This window comes from Phocoena sinus, chromosome 9 (genome assembly GCF_008692025.1).
Source record: "Phocoena sinus isolate mPhoSin1 chromosome 9, mPhoSin1.pri, whole genome shotgun sequence".
Lineage (NCBI taxonomy): Eukaryota > Metazoa > Chordata > Mammalia > Artiodactyla > Phocoenidae > Phocoena > Phocoena sinus.
This window is the reverse complement of record NC_045771.1, coordinates 26609144-26624864: the sequence shown is the minus strand read 5'-3', so window position 1 is coordinate 26624864 and position 15721 is coordinate 26609144. Positions and strand designations below refer to the sequence as shown.

General features: G+C 34.6%; 1 protein-coding gene across 6 annotated transcripts in view; it reads right to left on the bottom strand.

Moving 5' to 3' along the window:
* Nucleotides 1-14954, bottom strand: part of POT1 (protection of telomeres 1) — an 82375-nt gene extending 67421 nt beyond the window's left edge. For 2 of the 6 annotated variants that reach the window (XM_032643474.1, XM_032643476.1), the window contains exons 1-4: nucleotides 14848-14919; nucleotides 13887-14174; nucleotides 11954-12026; nucleotides 9774-9865 (exon numbers count right to left, since the gene is read on the bottom strand). In XM_032643474.1, the coding sequence (XP_032499365.1) occupies nucleotides 9774-9865; nucleotides 11954-12026; nucleotides 13887-14009 (288 nt within the window). In that variant the 5' untranslated portion in view covers nucleotides 14010-14174; nucleotides 14848-14919. Of the gene's footprint in view, nucleotides 1-9773; nucleotides 9866-10856; nucleotides 10947-11953; nucleotides 12027-13886; nucleotides 14175-14847 lie in introns of all 6 variants that reach the window. The other 4 variants (XM_032643479.1, XM_032643475.1, XM_032643477.1 and 1 more) reach the window with 4 other exon arrangements.
* Between the last annotated feature and the right edge of the window lie 767 nt (nucleotides 14955-15721).

Here is a 15721-nt window from a genome sequence, read left to right as displayed (position 1 = left end):
AGGTCCTTATTAGTTATCTATTTTATATATAGTAGTGTGTATATTTCCATCCCAAACTCCCAATTTATCCCTCCCAAATTTATATTTATAAACATGAATTTATATTTAATTTACACATATAAATTGCATTGAAGGCCCTCAGTGATCTCATCCCAAGTTACTTTGCCTGCTTTATCTCCATATACTTCCATTCAATACAAAATAAATCAGATTCTCTTATATACCCAATGTTTTTCCACATATATTTTTTGCATTTTCTGAGTACCTATCTTTTAAAATCTGGGCTGTAAATGCTTCTTCCCTGGGAGGTTTATCTTAGCTTGTACCCCAAAGAAGGAAGAAGGAAAAATAATTCTTCCTTCCTCTGAACTCTCCTATGCCGCATTTTAATATTTTTCATGTGTGTTATTTATAAACTTTCTTAATGTTTTTACTGCCCTGAAAATCCTGTAAGATCCTTGGGACTAAGAATGTCTTATCCATCTGAATATCCCACACAAGTGACTAGTGGAGGCTTCTGTTCATAATCAGTGGTCAACAAATATTTGTTGAATAAATTAATCAACACTGGTAGAAACTGAAATACAGATCTAAACAAAAGAGAAAAAAATAAATGGCTTAGGATTCATGTCCCATGAATGTATTAATCATAATGACTTTCAACTTAATTCAAATACACAGAGGATTAGAAACATAAATATATAATAGGCTGTTTTAGCTTGTATAAACACTCATTAGATTGAGTTGAAAATGAGATTTAATACACACCGTTCTAAGTTTCTGAGAAGAGCACAGCATACTGAAGCCATTCAAACAAGAATGGGAATTACACAGTTCAGTGGTGAGACTAACGTATTCTGATATGTCAGAGTAGGTGCCTATCTCAGTCTGCTGAAAACAGTATTAGAAAACCAGCTTGAGAAGCATAACCCTGCTGCTAAAAATGATAAGGTTTTAATTGCTATCTTTGCATCAAAGTTATAAAAGTGAAAACACATTTGAAATGAAATCTTTGAAATAACTCGGCATACTCAGATTATCAGCAAAGCAGTCATTTCCCTTTTGTCACAGTGCCTTAGATAGATTAAGCCCTCATCATTAGACAATTTTCAGTGTAGCCAACAGGAATATTTCTACCACAAACGAGTCGCAGAGAAAATGAGTGAAATCAATACGGGTCTTTTTAATGTAAGTGTTCTTTAAAAATGAACAATTAAAAGGAAAAAAAATCAGACAATTTACTTGCATATAAACAACCATGGTTTTTACATGCTAATATCTCCCAATGAGGAACACAATCAGTGGTGAAATAGGAAGCAAACCAATAGGTAACAAAAATACACAAAACCAGTGTATTAATTTGCTTATTTTTAATGGATAACATACTAAAAATTCTCAAGTCATCACTGAGCAGGAAAAGGGCAAAGAAAATATGAAACAGTTGATAATCCAAAAAGAAAAACTTATCTGACTTTAACAGGCATTAAGTAATTTTTACTATACTGACCTTGCAAATACTGTTAGGTTATCACATCTTAAAACACTGTTAAAGAGTGAAAGGGTACAGGGAAAAACCAGGGACCTGATGTCATTGATAGTGCAGTGACTGACAGAAAATGTTTCTTTAGCATAATAAGTGTATTTCATGTGTATTAGCACTTATTGGATCATGTAACACCAAGGACATAATTGGAAGTAATATATGTAATATTAGCATAAAAACCAAAATCTTTAAATGGTCTACAAATCATTTTATGATCTGATGCCCACCCAGCTCACCAGCCGCATTTCGTGTGACTCACTCTGGAAGTCTGCCTTACTGTAATTCCTTAGCATTCCAGGATCCTCACTCAGGGCCTCTGTATATGCTGTTCTCTCTTACTTATCTACTCTCCCCATACCCCTATGTTCATTCTTTCGGCTACTTTTCTCATTCTGCTACTCAATCTTCTTAGTACATATCATATCTGGATAAAATAATTAATTACATAATAGTTGTTTAATTCCACTCTTCTCCACTGAAAACTATTCCATGAAGGCAAGGTCCATAACTGTCTTATTCAGTTAAAATGTCTCTGACATCGAGCAGACAAAAAACATTCAAAAGTGTTTAGACAACTCAATGAATACCTAAATATATGAATATACACACACAAACACACAGACATTACATAAAATATACCTTCATTAAATCTTAACAAACTATACAACTACTACAAAACTTACTTCATAGAATCTCAGCATTTTAGAATTGTGAAGGACCTTAGAGTTCGCATAATCAAACACCTTCATCTTTCAGATAAGAAAATAAGGGCCAGAGAGAATAAATGAGCAGTTTAAGGTCACATACAGCTAATTAGTTGTAGACTAAGACAAGAACCCAGATCTCCTCTTTCAGAACTAAATCTTATAAGAATGGGAAAAAACGTATTAACAAATGTCTGTAACTTTGACAGTTTTGTGATAAGACCTTTTTTTAAACTTTTAAAATACTTTGGAAAAGTCTTTCCTATTTTGTATCTACATATTAATGTTGAAACTTTCTTTAAATGAAAGTTAAAACTGAAAAAAATGCCTCAGATGGAGGGAATTTCAAGTACACCATTTGTATTCCCACAAAATGTACCATTAATCTAGCAAAGCAAAGATGTTTTAGGATTGCTGTATTCAAATACAGAGCTAATCTTAAGGAAACAAGTGACAAAGAAGAAAGGTGTAAGAATCGAGCTATAAAAATTCATTCTTTTTTTTTTTTACCCTGTGTATGTCCACATTTATTTTTTATTTTTAAAAATTTTTTAAACATCTTTATTAGAGTATAATTGCTTTACAATAGTGTGTTAGTTTCTGTTTTATAACAAAGTGAATCAGTTATACATATACATATGTTCCCATATCTCTTCCCTCTTGCATCTCCCTCCCTCCCACCCTCCTTATCCCACCCCTCTAGGTGGTCACAATGCACCAAGCTGATCTCCCTGTGCTATGTGGCTGCTTCCCACTAGCTATCTATTTTCCATTTGGTAGTGTATATATGTCCATGTCACTCTCTCACTTTGTCCCAGCTTACCCTTCCCACCCCGCGTATCCTCAAGTCCATTCTCCAGTAGGTCTGCATGTTTATTCCCGTCTTGCCCCTAAGTTCTCCTGACATTTTTTCTCTTTCTTTTTTTTACTTTTTCTTTTATTTATTTATTTTAATTTTTAAAAAATTTAGATTCCAGGGCTTCCCTGGTGGCGCAGTGGTTAAGAGTCCGTCTGCAAATGCAGCGTACATGGGTTCGTGCCCCCGTCTGGGAAGATCCCACATGCCATGGAGCAGCTAGGCCCGTGAGCCATGGCCGCTGAGCCTGTGAGTCTGGAGCCTGTGCTCTGCAACAGGAGAGGCCACAACAGTGACAGGCCCACTTACCGCAAAAAAAAAAAAAAAAAAAAAAAATGTAGATTCCATATATATGTGTTAGCATACGGTATTTGTTTTTCTCTTTCTGACTTACTTCACTCTGTATGACAGTCTTTAGGTCCATCCACCTCACAATAAAAATTCATTCATTTATGCAAAAAGTTTTACCTTTGATTTGCCCTTAATACTATAAACTCTAAAATAAATAGCCTAATTAGACCTCCCAAATGATCAACATTCGTGATTTTAAATGCAGAAAGAATTTAAACTAAATTGTGACCTCAGTCTTCACACCATTATATTTTAAAAGGAGAAACCTTGACTTACCATTACCAGCATCCTATTATCTGACAAGTACTAATTAGTTGTATGGTTCTATTCTATTTTAATGAATACCTATTTAAAATATATTTCAAAAGCAGAAGACACCTTTCGTATCAGTTAGGAAAAATAATAATATCTAATATATCATACATGTTTTATAGATAAATGTACATGTTTTGCTAACTCATTATATTATAAACCTTTTATATTATTTCTCAGGTAAGAATTTAATAAATACAAGAATGTTAAGGAAGGATAAAGATAAAAACATATTTAAAATATAAGCAAACAGATCCTTAATATTCAATACCTTGTATTTATTTTTAAAACATTTCTCTAAGACGTCCAAGATACGTTGTGAAATAAAGCAATTTACAAAACATGGATTATATGATGTCATTTGGTAGAAAATGTACATATATGTTTATATGTATATAAAGATACATGCATACATATGTAAGTATACATATATACACACATATATAAAAGCTGGAAGGATACCAAAAAAAAAAAAAGACATAGCAGTGGTTTTATCTAATAATGGGAGTAGGTAATGAGAGTGGGTTCAGAGGAAGTGGGGCAGCTTTTGCTTTTCTGGTTATGCCCTTCCATGCTGCTTAAATGCTTTTAAAACCATGGCCACATAAGAACAAAATCTTCTAAGGCAAATATTTCCAAGACCTAATTCAAGTCCACAATATCTCCTTGAGGCAGGACTAAAATACAGTCGTGGAGACAGAGCAGCTTCTGTACTTACTACAAGGTTTGCTTTAGAATAACTGTACTACTGACCATCAGGACAGAGGGTTACTAATGGCTCAAACGATAAACGTATATGGAAGCACTTTGCAATCTGTAAAATTCCATACAAATGTAATATGATATTCTCAATAAAAGATTATTAATATAATATATAAAAGATTAGTACCATATTTTAGTAAAAGATTCCAAAAACCTGATTAAGCATTAGAAGCTAGCTTTAATAAATATTTGAAAAATAAACAAATGTGTTCTGTTGCCTAAGCTTAAGCAAACTCTAACAGCTTCTTAAGTATGGCCTTTGCTATTGAACTATGTAAAATAAAGAACAGAAAAAGGAACAGAAAAGTAAGTTCTTTAATCTCCTTACATCACTAGAAATTAGAATTTACGATCTCTTTATATCATTTCACTTCAAAACATCCAAACATGCCAGCCAGAAGAGCTCTTTAATTATGAATCCCTCCAAAAACAAACACACACATTCATATGCACACACACATACACAGTCAGAGACACCCAGGACTAATGAGGAGGAAGGAAGTATAAGATAAACAGAGATCCATGCACTAAGGTAAAAAAAAAAAAATTAATATATGCATAATAAGTGTAATACACACAAACCTCTCTAATAGCAACTCTACCTAGAACATTTCCTCCAAAGATTCTCTTGTATTGTCTTTGTAAAATGTTTCAAAAAATTCTTTAAGAAGATTAAAACATTACATTCATATTAGCACTTGACTCTCATGAACGTAAAATTTTCTAAAAATAATAAATGAAGATTTTTGTAAGATACCAAATTCTAATATCAGATCATTATTATTTCTGTGGAGTTCAATATTAACTCAACTACATACTGTGATAGAATCCTGAAATTGGGCCTTTAAAAAGCAGTTCTTGATGATCATATGTTCATGGATCTCTTTGAGAATGAGGTTTACAGATGGCCTCCTCAGAGGGGAAAAAAAATACATAAATACATGTACATACACTTTTAGTTGACTGAAGAACCTTCTTTGGCTATCTATACACTGTTGGGGATTCACTGGAGACCCGAGCACCCTAGGGTCTCACCTTCATCTATAAACTATAGGCCCTTTCATAAAAATGAAGCAGGCTTTAGTTTTATTGCCAGTTGACTCTTAAAACAGGATGCTAAGGCCTCTTCCTGATCATGCATTAAAATCAACTTTTCTCCCCTGAAGGAAACTGAAGCAGAGAGTGTAATGTCGTACTTATTAAAATATATATCAGGAGCGAAGAAAAGAAAGGCAACTTTAACGATCTTAGCAAATTGAAAGGAAGTAGGCTATTATGGCCCAGGTCCTTGAAATCTCTAAAACTGTTAAAAGTGTACTTCTTTACAGAAAGGAAAGAGTTCATCTTAAATAAGAACATGAAACTACATTTCATATATATTTCAAATATTCTATAACCCATGAAAACTAAGTATTACTAATTCAATGTACTATCGCAAATCTTGCCTATGCATACCTAACAGCCTGAAGAATGAGAAAGCTGTTAATACACTGATTTGGGTTTTTATTGGTTTGTTTTGAAGGATGGGCAGCCAGAGAAAATATCTGTTATAACTTAGCATCCACATGCAAATTAGTCATTAAACTGATTTTTTTCATTTTCCCCTATCTCATCAAAGTATTATAATAGAGAAGTTGTTTTCTAGTTCAAGGGAAAAATATGTAAGTTATTTTTCTAAATAAGTGAATCTTTCCCTGTTAAACACCTACTTAGTATTCTCACTTTCATTCCTCTCCCTCCCTCCCTCTCACTCTCATCATTTCTGAAGAATATCTTCCTTAAAAAATGGCATGGGGACTTCCCTGGTGGTGCAGTGGTTGAGAGTCCACCTGCCGATGCAGGGGACACAGGTTCGTGCCCCGGTCTGTGAAGATCCCACATGCCGCGGAGCGGCTGGGCCCGTGAGCCACGGCCGCTGAGCCTGTGCGTCCGGAGCCTGTGCTCCACAACGGGAGAGGCCACAACAGTGAGAGGCCCACGTACCCAAAAAAAAAAAAGCATGATTTGGGGACTTATTAAACACTGAATTCTTAATAATTCAGAACTGTCATCATAAATATTAATTATTTTAACAAAGCTGAAATAAAGTCATGCCTTTAAGGACAAGAATAATAATAATAAGGAACAATAACAGGCCTTTACTGGAGCCACCCACAAAAGTGCCTCATCAAAATAGCTAGGTAGAGATACTGGATCCTACCCTACCTAAACGGCCTCAAGCAGGTATGATTTTGTGTGTGTGTGTGTGTGTGTGTGTGTGTGTGTACACATGCTTTATATACTTTATTTCCTAGTCCCCTTTCTTGATAAGACTGTCGGATAGTACTTTTTTAGTATACTTGCCTCTAGAACTTCACAGTGCCATACCAACCATATTAAAACTATATCGCATTCAAAGTTTTTAAAATTGCATCGAAAATTAGTCTAGTTATCATTCTGAAGAGAAACAGTCTAATGAACTGTCCTAGGAATTTTTGGACATGAATTGCATGGCAACTATTTGATTTCATGAATTGCATGGCAACTCCTATTTGATTTCTTCAAATTGTGAAGTAAGATTTTAAGATATACCACTGACTTAATAACAGCTTTTCACTGAGGAAAAAAATCACTACACTAATTCTTTTCTCTGTTCAAATTATAAATTAAGAAAAAATTAACTGATTTACCACCTCCTTACAGAAACTTAGCAAAAAACTCCTAGGAGAGAACACAGGCAAAACGTTCTCTGACATAAATCGTACAGTTTTCTTAGGTCAGTTCTCCAAACTACAAACACACACACATCTACAACTAATCAATTCTAGGTCAATTCAACAAATGCTTTAGTTTTGGTCTTTATACATCCACAATAGCTTCTGAATTACTGTTAAGGTCTCCTCACTGAGTTCCCTACCTAAAGTCTCCTCCTGGTAGAAGAAAATAAATTTAAAAATAACTTATGAGATAATCAGGGAAATTAGATCACTGACTTGATATTTGATTATATAGAGGAATTACTGTTAAATTATTTAGGCATAATGATGAAATTGTGCTTATTCAAATAGATAGTAAGACACATAGATATACATAGATATGTGTGTATATATACATGAATACATTGATGATATTTCATGGTTTATAAAAGCTGATGTTAATATTTCAGTAGTATAATTGTACTATGGTATGGATTCATTTGTATATATACATATACACATACACATATAATTTTAGGATGCTTTCTCTTTTACATATGGAAATTTTTAGGGTTTAAATTATATAATTCCTGATATTTGCCTCAAAATAATCTGTGGCAGTAAAATGAAAAGATGAAATAAGAGCCTGAATGCTGATAACTGAAGTTAGATATTTGGAATATTGACAGTCGTTATACAATTCTTACCACTTATATATATGTTAGAAATTTTTCATAATAAAAAGTTTAAAGACTAACAAATAAAATATTCCACTAAAAAACTAAGTGCCTACTCTTTGATGTTTCTCCCCAAATCCTCCAGGCAGATTCAGTCTATTGAGGCTGCTATTCCAGTTCTATTATAGTTACGACCATTAAATGATTTTCCATTAGGCTAGAGATAGTGGACTCCATAAGGTCAAGCACTGTGTCTTATTCATTTTGGTTTCTCCAGAGCCTAGCACAGAGTCAAGCAAAATGTCAGCACTTAATAAATGTTTACTGAACCTAAATGAAAAAAGAGACAGAGTACAGACAATCTCATCTGACTGTGCCATTTTGCAGAAACCATTGTTTTTTCCCACATCATTTACTTGTTAGTAACAACCAAAAATCAAAAAGGATTGAAACCATATATCTAATATTCCTGCAACATCATTATAGAAGTACTGTCTAACTCTGAGCAACTTATTTGGAGACTTATCAATGACTCAACAATGTTTTATATGTTTATATGCTTCAATATTGTTTAATTACCAAAACTGGTTTTGCAAATATCTAGAGGATCTCCAATTAACATCAAAGATGTTATGAGATTCTTACAGAAAGTTAATTTTAAATCATTTTAATACACATGCAGAAAAAAATCTGTAAGATTATACACCAAACAGTGGTTAATTTCTGGAGATGTGCTGTCCAATACAGTATCAACTAGCCATATGTGGCTATTTAAATTTAATTAAAATGATATTATACAAAGTTTAAAATTTAGTTCCTCAGCTGTACTAGTCATATTTTAAGGGCTCATTGGCCAAATATGACTAGTGGCTACCATATTGACAGCACAGATATAGAACATTTCCATCATCGCAAACAGTTCTACTGGATGGTGCTACTGATTTTAGTGTGCTGATCTTGTAACCTGCAACATTGCTAAATTCATGTATTAGCCCTAGTAGCTTTCTTTTGGATTCTTTAAGATTTTCTATATATCAGATCATGTCATCTGAGAAGAGAGATAGTTTTACTACTTCTTTTACAATTTAGATGTCTTTTATTTCTTTCTTATTTAGTTGCTCTGGCTAGAAGTTCCAGTACAACGTTGAATAACAGTGGTGAAAGCAAGCGTCCTTGTCCTGTTCCTAACCTTGGGGGGAATGCTTTCGGTCTTTCACCACTGAGTATGATGTTAGCTGTAGGTTTTTCATAATTGACCTTTACTATGTTGAGGAGTTCCCTTCTATTCCTAGTTTTCTGAGTGTTTTGATTATGAAAGTGTGTAGAATTTTTCAAATGCCTTTCCTGCATCAATTAAGATGATCGTTTGTGTTTTTTGCCCTTTGCTCTATTACTGTGATATATTACAATGATTGATTTTCTTATGTTGAACCAAACATCATTTCTGGGATAAATCTCCCTTGGTCATTGTGTTTACTCCTTGTAATATGCTGTTGTGTTATTATCTTGTTGGGGATTTAGCAGGCATTTCTTTTTATAACAATTATAGAAAATATTATAAAAATACAGATTTATAGCTCATTATTTTTTAGTTAGTGAGAATTATTTTTTAATTAAGTGAAGAGAAAATGTATATATCTTTAAGATATTCTATTGAACACTAAAAATTAAACTTAAGTGAGAGGAAAAATTGTCCCTTTTTATGTCAATGATAAGTTTTACTAACCTCTTACGAGTGTTCAATTTTAAAGATGTTGCTTTTTTAAGTATAATTTTTTATATACCTACAAATATATAATGAATCACTAAAATATGGCCTATAGGATAAATACAGCATCTTCAATAATTCTAAGTCTACTGCAAAAAAGATAAAGTAATATAAAAATACTTTACCCCTTCATAGAAAACTTTAGCACAGTCCTTTGCTAATTTTCCAAAAAATAATACACTGAGGGTGTTGATATCCGAATTTGAATTTTCTTGTTCTGTGGAGAAGCACAGACACACAGAAAAACACTTTAGATATAAAGGTGTTCTAGACAAGAAAATTGATTACAACTAAATTCTAAAAACTATAGATAATTCAAAATATAATTATGAAGAAGAGTTAATTAAAACGTTTATAATTCACTTGTAGTTTACTCTTAACACCTTAAGTATCATAAAAATAATGTATAGAATGCTACTAGGCATTACAACCAAAATTATAACTAGCTGCACCTAAAATACGTTTTACAAATTTCTGTAAATACTACATTAACATCATATAATGACCACTTTCAATTTATTTTCACATGGTTATGATCAAAAGAACTGAATAAGTTACAATTATTCAATTTTTATAGTGTATAACATATCACTCCCCAAATATTTCATTTTTACTGATCTTCTGGTAATCTATAATTATTAGAACATGAAGTTTTAATCTAGGGAAGTGTGTTCTTCTCCCCCAGCACCTGCATATTGAAGAATAAAAGAGCATGTGTGTGTAAAAACCAAGCTATCTGTGATTTTGACAATGAAAATTACTAGGAAAAGAAGAAACAAACATTTTACAGTAATCTCATTTGGATATTCTAGGCTTTGATAAAGAATCTCCATAATCTTCATTCTTCAGAGGCCACCTCCTAGAACCACTGAAGCAAGTCCAAATACTAAGATTCAATTACTATATCATCGGAGGGAGGTCGCATTAATATAAGCTTTCAAACATTCAACTACTCGAAGAAACTGCCTTCATATCAGACTTTCATGTATCTATGAAGTACATGAAAGATCCTTCTAAAATTTGCAGTGTAACTTAAAACTCCTGAATCTGCTACTTTATCACCAGCAATGAAACAACTACATCTGCCTATTGCCTCCTTTCACTTACCTCTTTCATCCAACTCCTCAAAACAAGTATATACATAAACTGAAACACTAATGTTCCTTAAAAACAAAAACACAATGGCTTCTAATCAAGATATAACTTACTTCTTTAATATCTTAAATGACCTATCAAATGTCTATTTCTGGCCATGACAGAGTAACACGGACGGGATTTGTTCTCCGGCCTTAAAGCAACTAGAAAAGTAAGAAAATATATATAAAACAACAGTTTTCAGACACTGGACAACAGTAAGTGCAGGTAAGTGATCTCTTTGAGACGGAGAACAAAGCAATAGCCCCTGCTTACTTCCTGGAAAGAGTTTCCAGGCAGCAGAAAATGGAGGTAAAAATACAAAGAAAGCCCAACAGCCTCACTGAATTCAGAAGAGTTCAGATTTGAGGACAGCAAGGCAGCTAGAATGTGCATGACATGGTGCTGAAAGGAAGACAGCAGGATAGATAAGAGCGCTCTGGAGATGGGTGCCTTCTGGTCTTTGGTTGAGTACTGATCTACAAAAGCATGGGAGGAAAGGGATTAGAACCACTTGAAAGAAACAGGCAGAACAATTCTGAGACTCACACAGGGCTGTGAACTGTTCTGGTTCCAACCAGCCAGAGTGGAATCCTCATACACAAAACACATAGTAAACTTGTCAGAAAGGCACTTCCTTAGTGATAAGGGCAAATTAGCCCCCAAATAAAGGCTGCTCTAGACCCATCCTAACAAAGCTAATCAAACTGATTCCAAGAGAATTTACAGTATTCCAAAACAAAGACAAATAATATTTAAAGGATTACAAATAAATCCAATATTTGATAATATAAAATTCTAAATGTCCAGGATCCAGTTAAAAAACTGCCAACCATACAGAAAGGAAAAACACATAAGGATTGGGGGGCGGCAAGGAATCAATAGAAAAAAACTCAGAAATGACAGCGATGATAGGATTGCCAGAGAAGATTTTGTAACAGTTATTAAAAGTACATGTTCAAGGAAGTAGAAGAAAATAGATGAGGAGAACTGGCAGATATGAAAAAACTCAAGATGAACTTCCAGAGTTGAAAAATATAATAACTTTTCATTCCATAGATTTTTATACTAGAAATGATTTTTGTGCTTATGTGTGTATGTATACATACACAAAGTTACCCATTTCCAGATTACAAGCAAAAAGTTAAGCAGAAATGGTCTTCTTATATACCTTGTAGTCCAATCTTCAAAACAGCTCTTCTGTTTCCACCATAAGTTAAAGAAGAGATAAGTGAGAGTTTTCCCTGAAACGAGAGAAGAACAGTTACACAGAAAAGCCAAAACAGATTATAATACCAAGATACAAGTAAAAATTAGAATAAATTTTTAAATTTGCTTTATTCATCATTACAAAATACTGGAAAGAATCCAAGTACTGCTACACTGGGGAATGGATAAACAGACTGTGATGGAATTCTAGCAACCAATAAAAAGTAATACTATTGGTTTTCCCTGGTGGCGCAGTGGTTGAGAGTCCGCCTGCCGATGCAGGGAACACGGGTTCGTGTCCCGGTCTGGGAAGATCCCACATGCCGCGGAGCGGCTGGGTCCGTGAGCCATGGCCACTGAGCCTGTGCGTCTGGAGCCTGTGCTCCGCAATGGGAGAGGCCACAACAGTGAGAGGCCCGCATACCGCCAAAAAAAAAAAAAAAAAAAAAAGTAATACTATTGATAAACTCAACAACCTGAAGAATCTCAAATGTCTTGAGTGAAAGAAGACAGAATCAAAAGGCTACCTACTGATACTTGTAACATATAATATTGTATATCAACTATATTTCAATTAAAAAAATAAAAGGCTACATACTGTATGATTCAATTTACATGGCATTCTTGAAAGGCAAGAATACTGTATACTCCCAGAAAACTGGTCAAAAGTGGTTGCCAGGGGTTGAAATTAGGGTAGCAGCTGACTCTAAAATTTTTGGGGGGAGGGTGATCGTCTGTTCTATAGCTTGATTATGGTTGTAGTTATACGTTTTTATATATCTCTCAAAACTCACAGAACTGTATAGTAAAAACAATGAATTTCACAGTAAAATGTATTTAATAAAATTCAAGAAACATAGATATGTTTCTTGAGATATCTACAGACACGTGCAGGTTAGACAAAGGAATTTAAGAATTCAAACTGACATTTTACTTATATCTAAAAGGGTTTATTTTAGTAACACTAATAAAAGTACTAGAATTTAAAATCTATTTCATTTAAATGCTTCTATATCAAACACACAAAATAAGAGGAGAATGATAAAGTTAGATACAGCTCAGTAATAATTAGTATTAATGACTTGTCACAAAGAAAAGGAATCTAATCACAGCACTTTATTAATAAATACAAGTATGCAAGAAACATCATCCGAATCAACCAAATGCAAAATGAGTTTACAAATACTAACAAACATTTGATTAGGAATTTAAATTCAATGAAGTAGAGAAGACCAACTGTAATACGTAATACTCTATTTCATATGAAAGAAAACATAAGGAAAATGGAAAATAAACAAAGGAATAAAAGATAAATATCTACATGGGGAATATTGATCAGAAGGGCAAAACTGAAGTGTGGCATTATTTCTCCTTCTTTTACTATCAGACCCATTTTATCAGTAAGTCCCTTACCTCCTTCCCAGCATTCTTAACTTTGTCCAAAACTTAAATATACAATAACTAAAATTAAAAATTCACTAAATATGCATACAATACTGGATATAACCCCCCAAAAAGTTCAATAAACTCAAAGACAGAATAGAAATTCCACAATCTGAAAATCCCTCAGCCAAAAAACAAAACAAAAACAAAATAGTACTGAAGAAAAACAAACTACCTCAGAGACCAGAAGTACAATATCAAACAGCCCAACATACAAACATACATGTAACCGACATCCAGAAGGAGAAATGAGTAATAATATACTAAAAAAAAAAAATCCAAGAAACATTAGCCAATAATATCCCTAATTTGATGAAAAACATTGACTTGTGGATCCAAGAAGCTCAGTTACCCACAAGCAAGAGAAATTCAAAGAAAAACCACACCTAGGCACTTGACAATCCAACTGCTGAAAACAAAAGACAACTATTCTGAGTTATGAAAATTCTTACCTCGATATATTTCCTGCTATAATCACAACCTGGCTGTAGGTATCTGAAATCTACTTTGTGTAATTTACTTAGCAGATCAACTTCAGGCAGTCCTTTGACTTCTTTTATTAATTCAAGTGGCATATCAGATCTGCTTCACAGTGCCGTGGAAAGCAAATTCAGTTAGGGAAGTTGATAGCTTACTGCTGAAAACACAAAGCCCAGTGTTTTATCCAAAATGTAGTCAATAATTTGCTTTAAGCTTCTTTGATTTAGTTTTGCTTTTCCTTTCCTTTAAGTTAGTCATCACTGTTGGGGGAGAGGGAGGAAGGACGGATTATGCTATAATTTTATTACAGGGATCAATATACGCATCCTCCTAAGGTATTGAAACTTAACCCTTTTTTATTTAGTTTTTTGTATTTAAAGGACTACTTCTAAAAGCCAGTTTTAGGATCTGTAAACACTGCACTAGCAATTGCCTTTACCACTGTGCTTTAAAATGTACAAACTATGGGGAAGGGAAGGGAGGTTGAAAAGTTTTGGGTTTGTTTTTTAATCCCTTTGGCAGTTTTAATATTGTGTGGGCAAATTGTGCACCAAAAGCTTATTACTCCAAAATATATCAGTTGCCTCCCCCCCTCCAGCCCCTATGCAATCGAAAGAAACGACTATTGAACTGATGTTAACTTGCGCATTGCAGATTCAATCTTTTTTCTCAAACTTCTTGCCTGGGACACGAGCTAGTGTCGATATTTAATTTTAGTGTGTGCCCACCAAGCTTCTCCAAGCCAGTTGACCGTCTTGAGGGCGGGGTCCTGCATTAACTCAAGTCAGCTGCTCACAAAACGCCAAGCAAGATGGTCAACACAGCAAGCTCACAAGAAAGACAAGTACGAACAGTTTCTCTGCAATAACTTCTCCAAATTTTTATCTAAACTAAATCAGCCTCTTCATAATACTGGCTCCGGTCCCGACTCACCTTGTACCCAAGCAACGAACTCCAAACGTACTTGGAAATTGACCAGCGCTCTAAACAGAAACCCGGAAGAATTCAGACTGGCGCGCCCGTGACGTCACACGCACGCTAGCAACCCAGCCCCACGCATGCGTACACAGTCGGTAGGCGGGGGTACTCTGCCCCTTGCTCCTGGGCGCTTGGAGTTGCGAGACGGTTTCCAGGCCTAAAATGCCCTGGAAGTTTCACGGAACACCTAGAGGGTGCGGCACCTGGGGAAGCGTGAGGCGGCTGTACTTCTCCCGCTCCCCGAATTTCCTCCGCTCCCCTTAGCCCCGCCCCCGCCTATTTTGGGCAAGCCGTGTGGGGGAGGGGTGTGCGGGGCGTGGGGAGACGGGAACGCTATGCTCTGTGTTTCCTAAATCCTGTAGCCAATGAAAAGCCTTTCCAAAACCAGAGCGGGTTTTAAGATTCCGTTTGGTAGGCTGGAAGTTCCTGTGGGCAGGGCCCTTATTTTAGCTTCCATTTCTCTCCCCCTAAAAGGAAGCGCTCAAATGCAGCTTTTACAGTGAAATAATTCCACCAATGAGTAATGCTACTTTTCAGACAGATTTGATTAACCACTTTATTAGTTTATAGGGCTATGATTTTGTGCTATAATTAATGAGACGTTGTTAAATGTGAATCCTCTGCTAATTTCTGATTTATGCCTCCAGTCATTTGATTTAAGCGAAACCACCTCAGTGCAAAACTATAATGAAATGAAGGATTACATAAATATTTCCAAGCCTATTTGGACTAAAATATCTGCCGTACATATATATTTGCAGGAAGAAATAGCTAACTATATTTAAAGAAAGTATTTTTTTCAGCAGGAAGCACTTGGTGTTAGTCCATC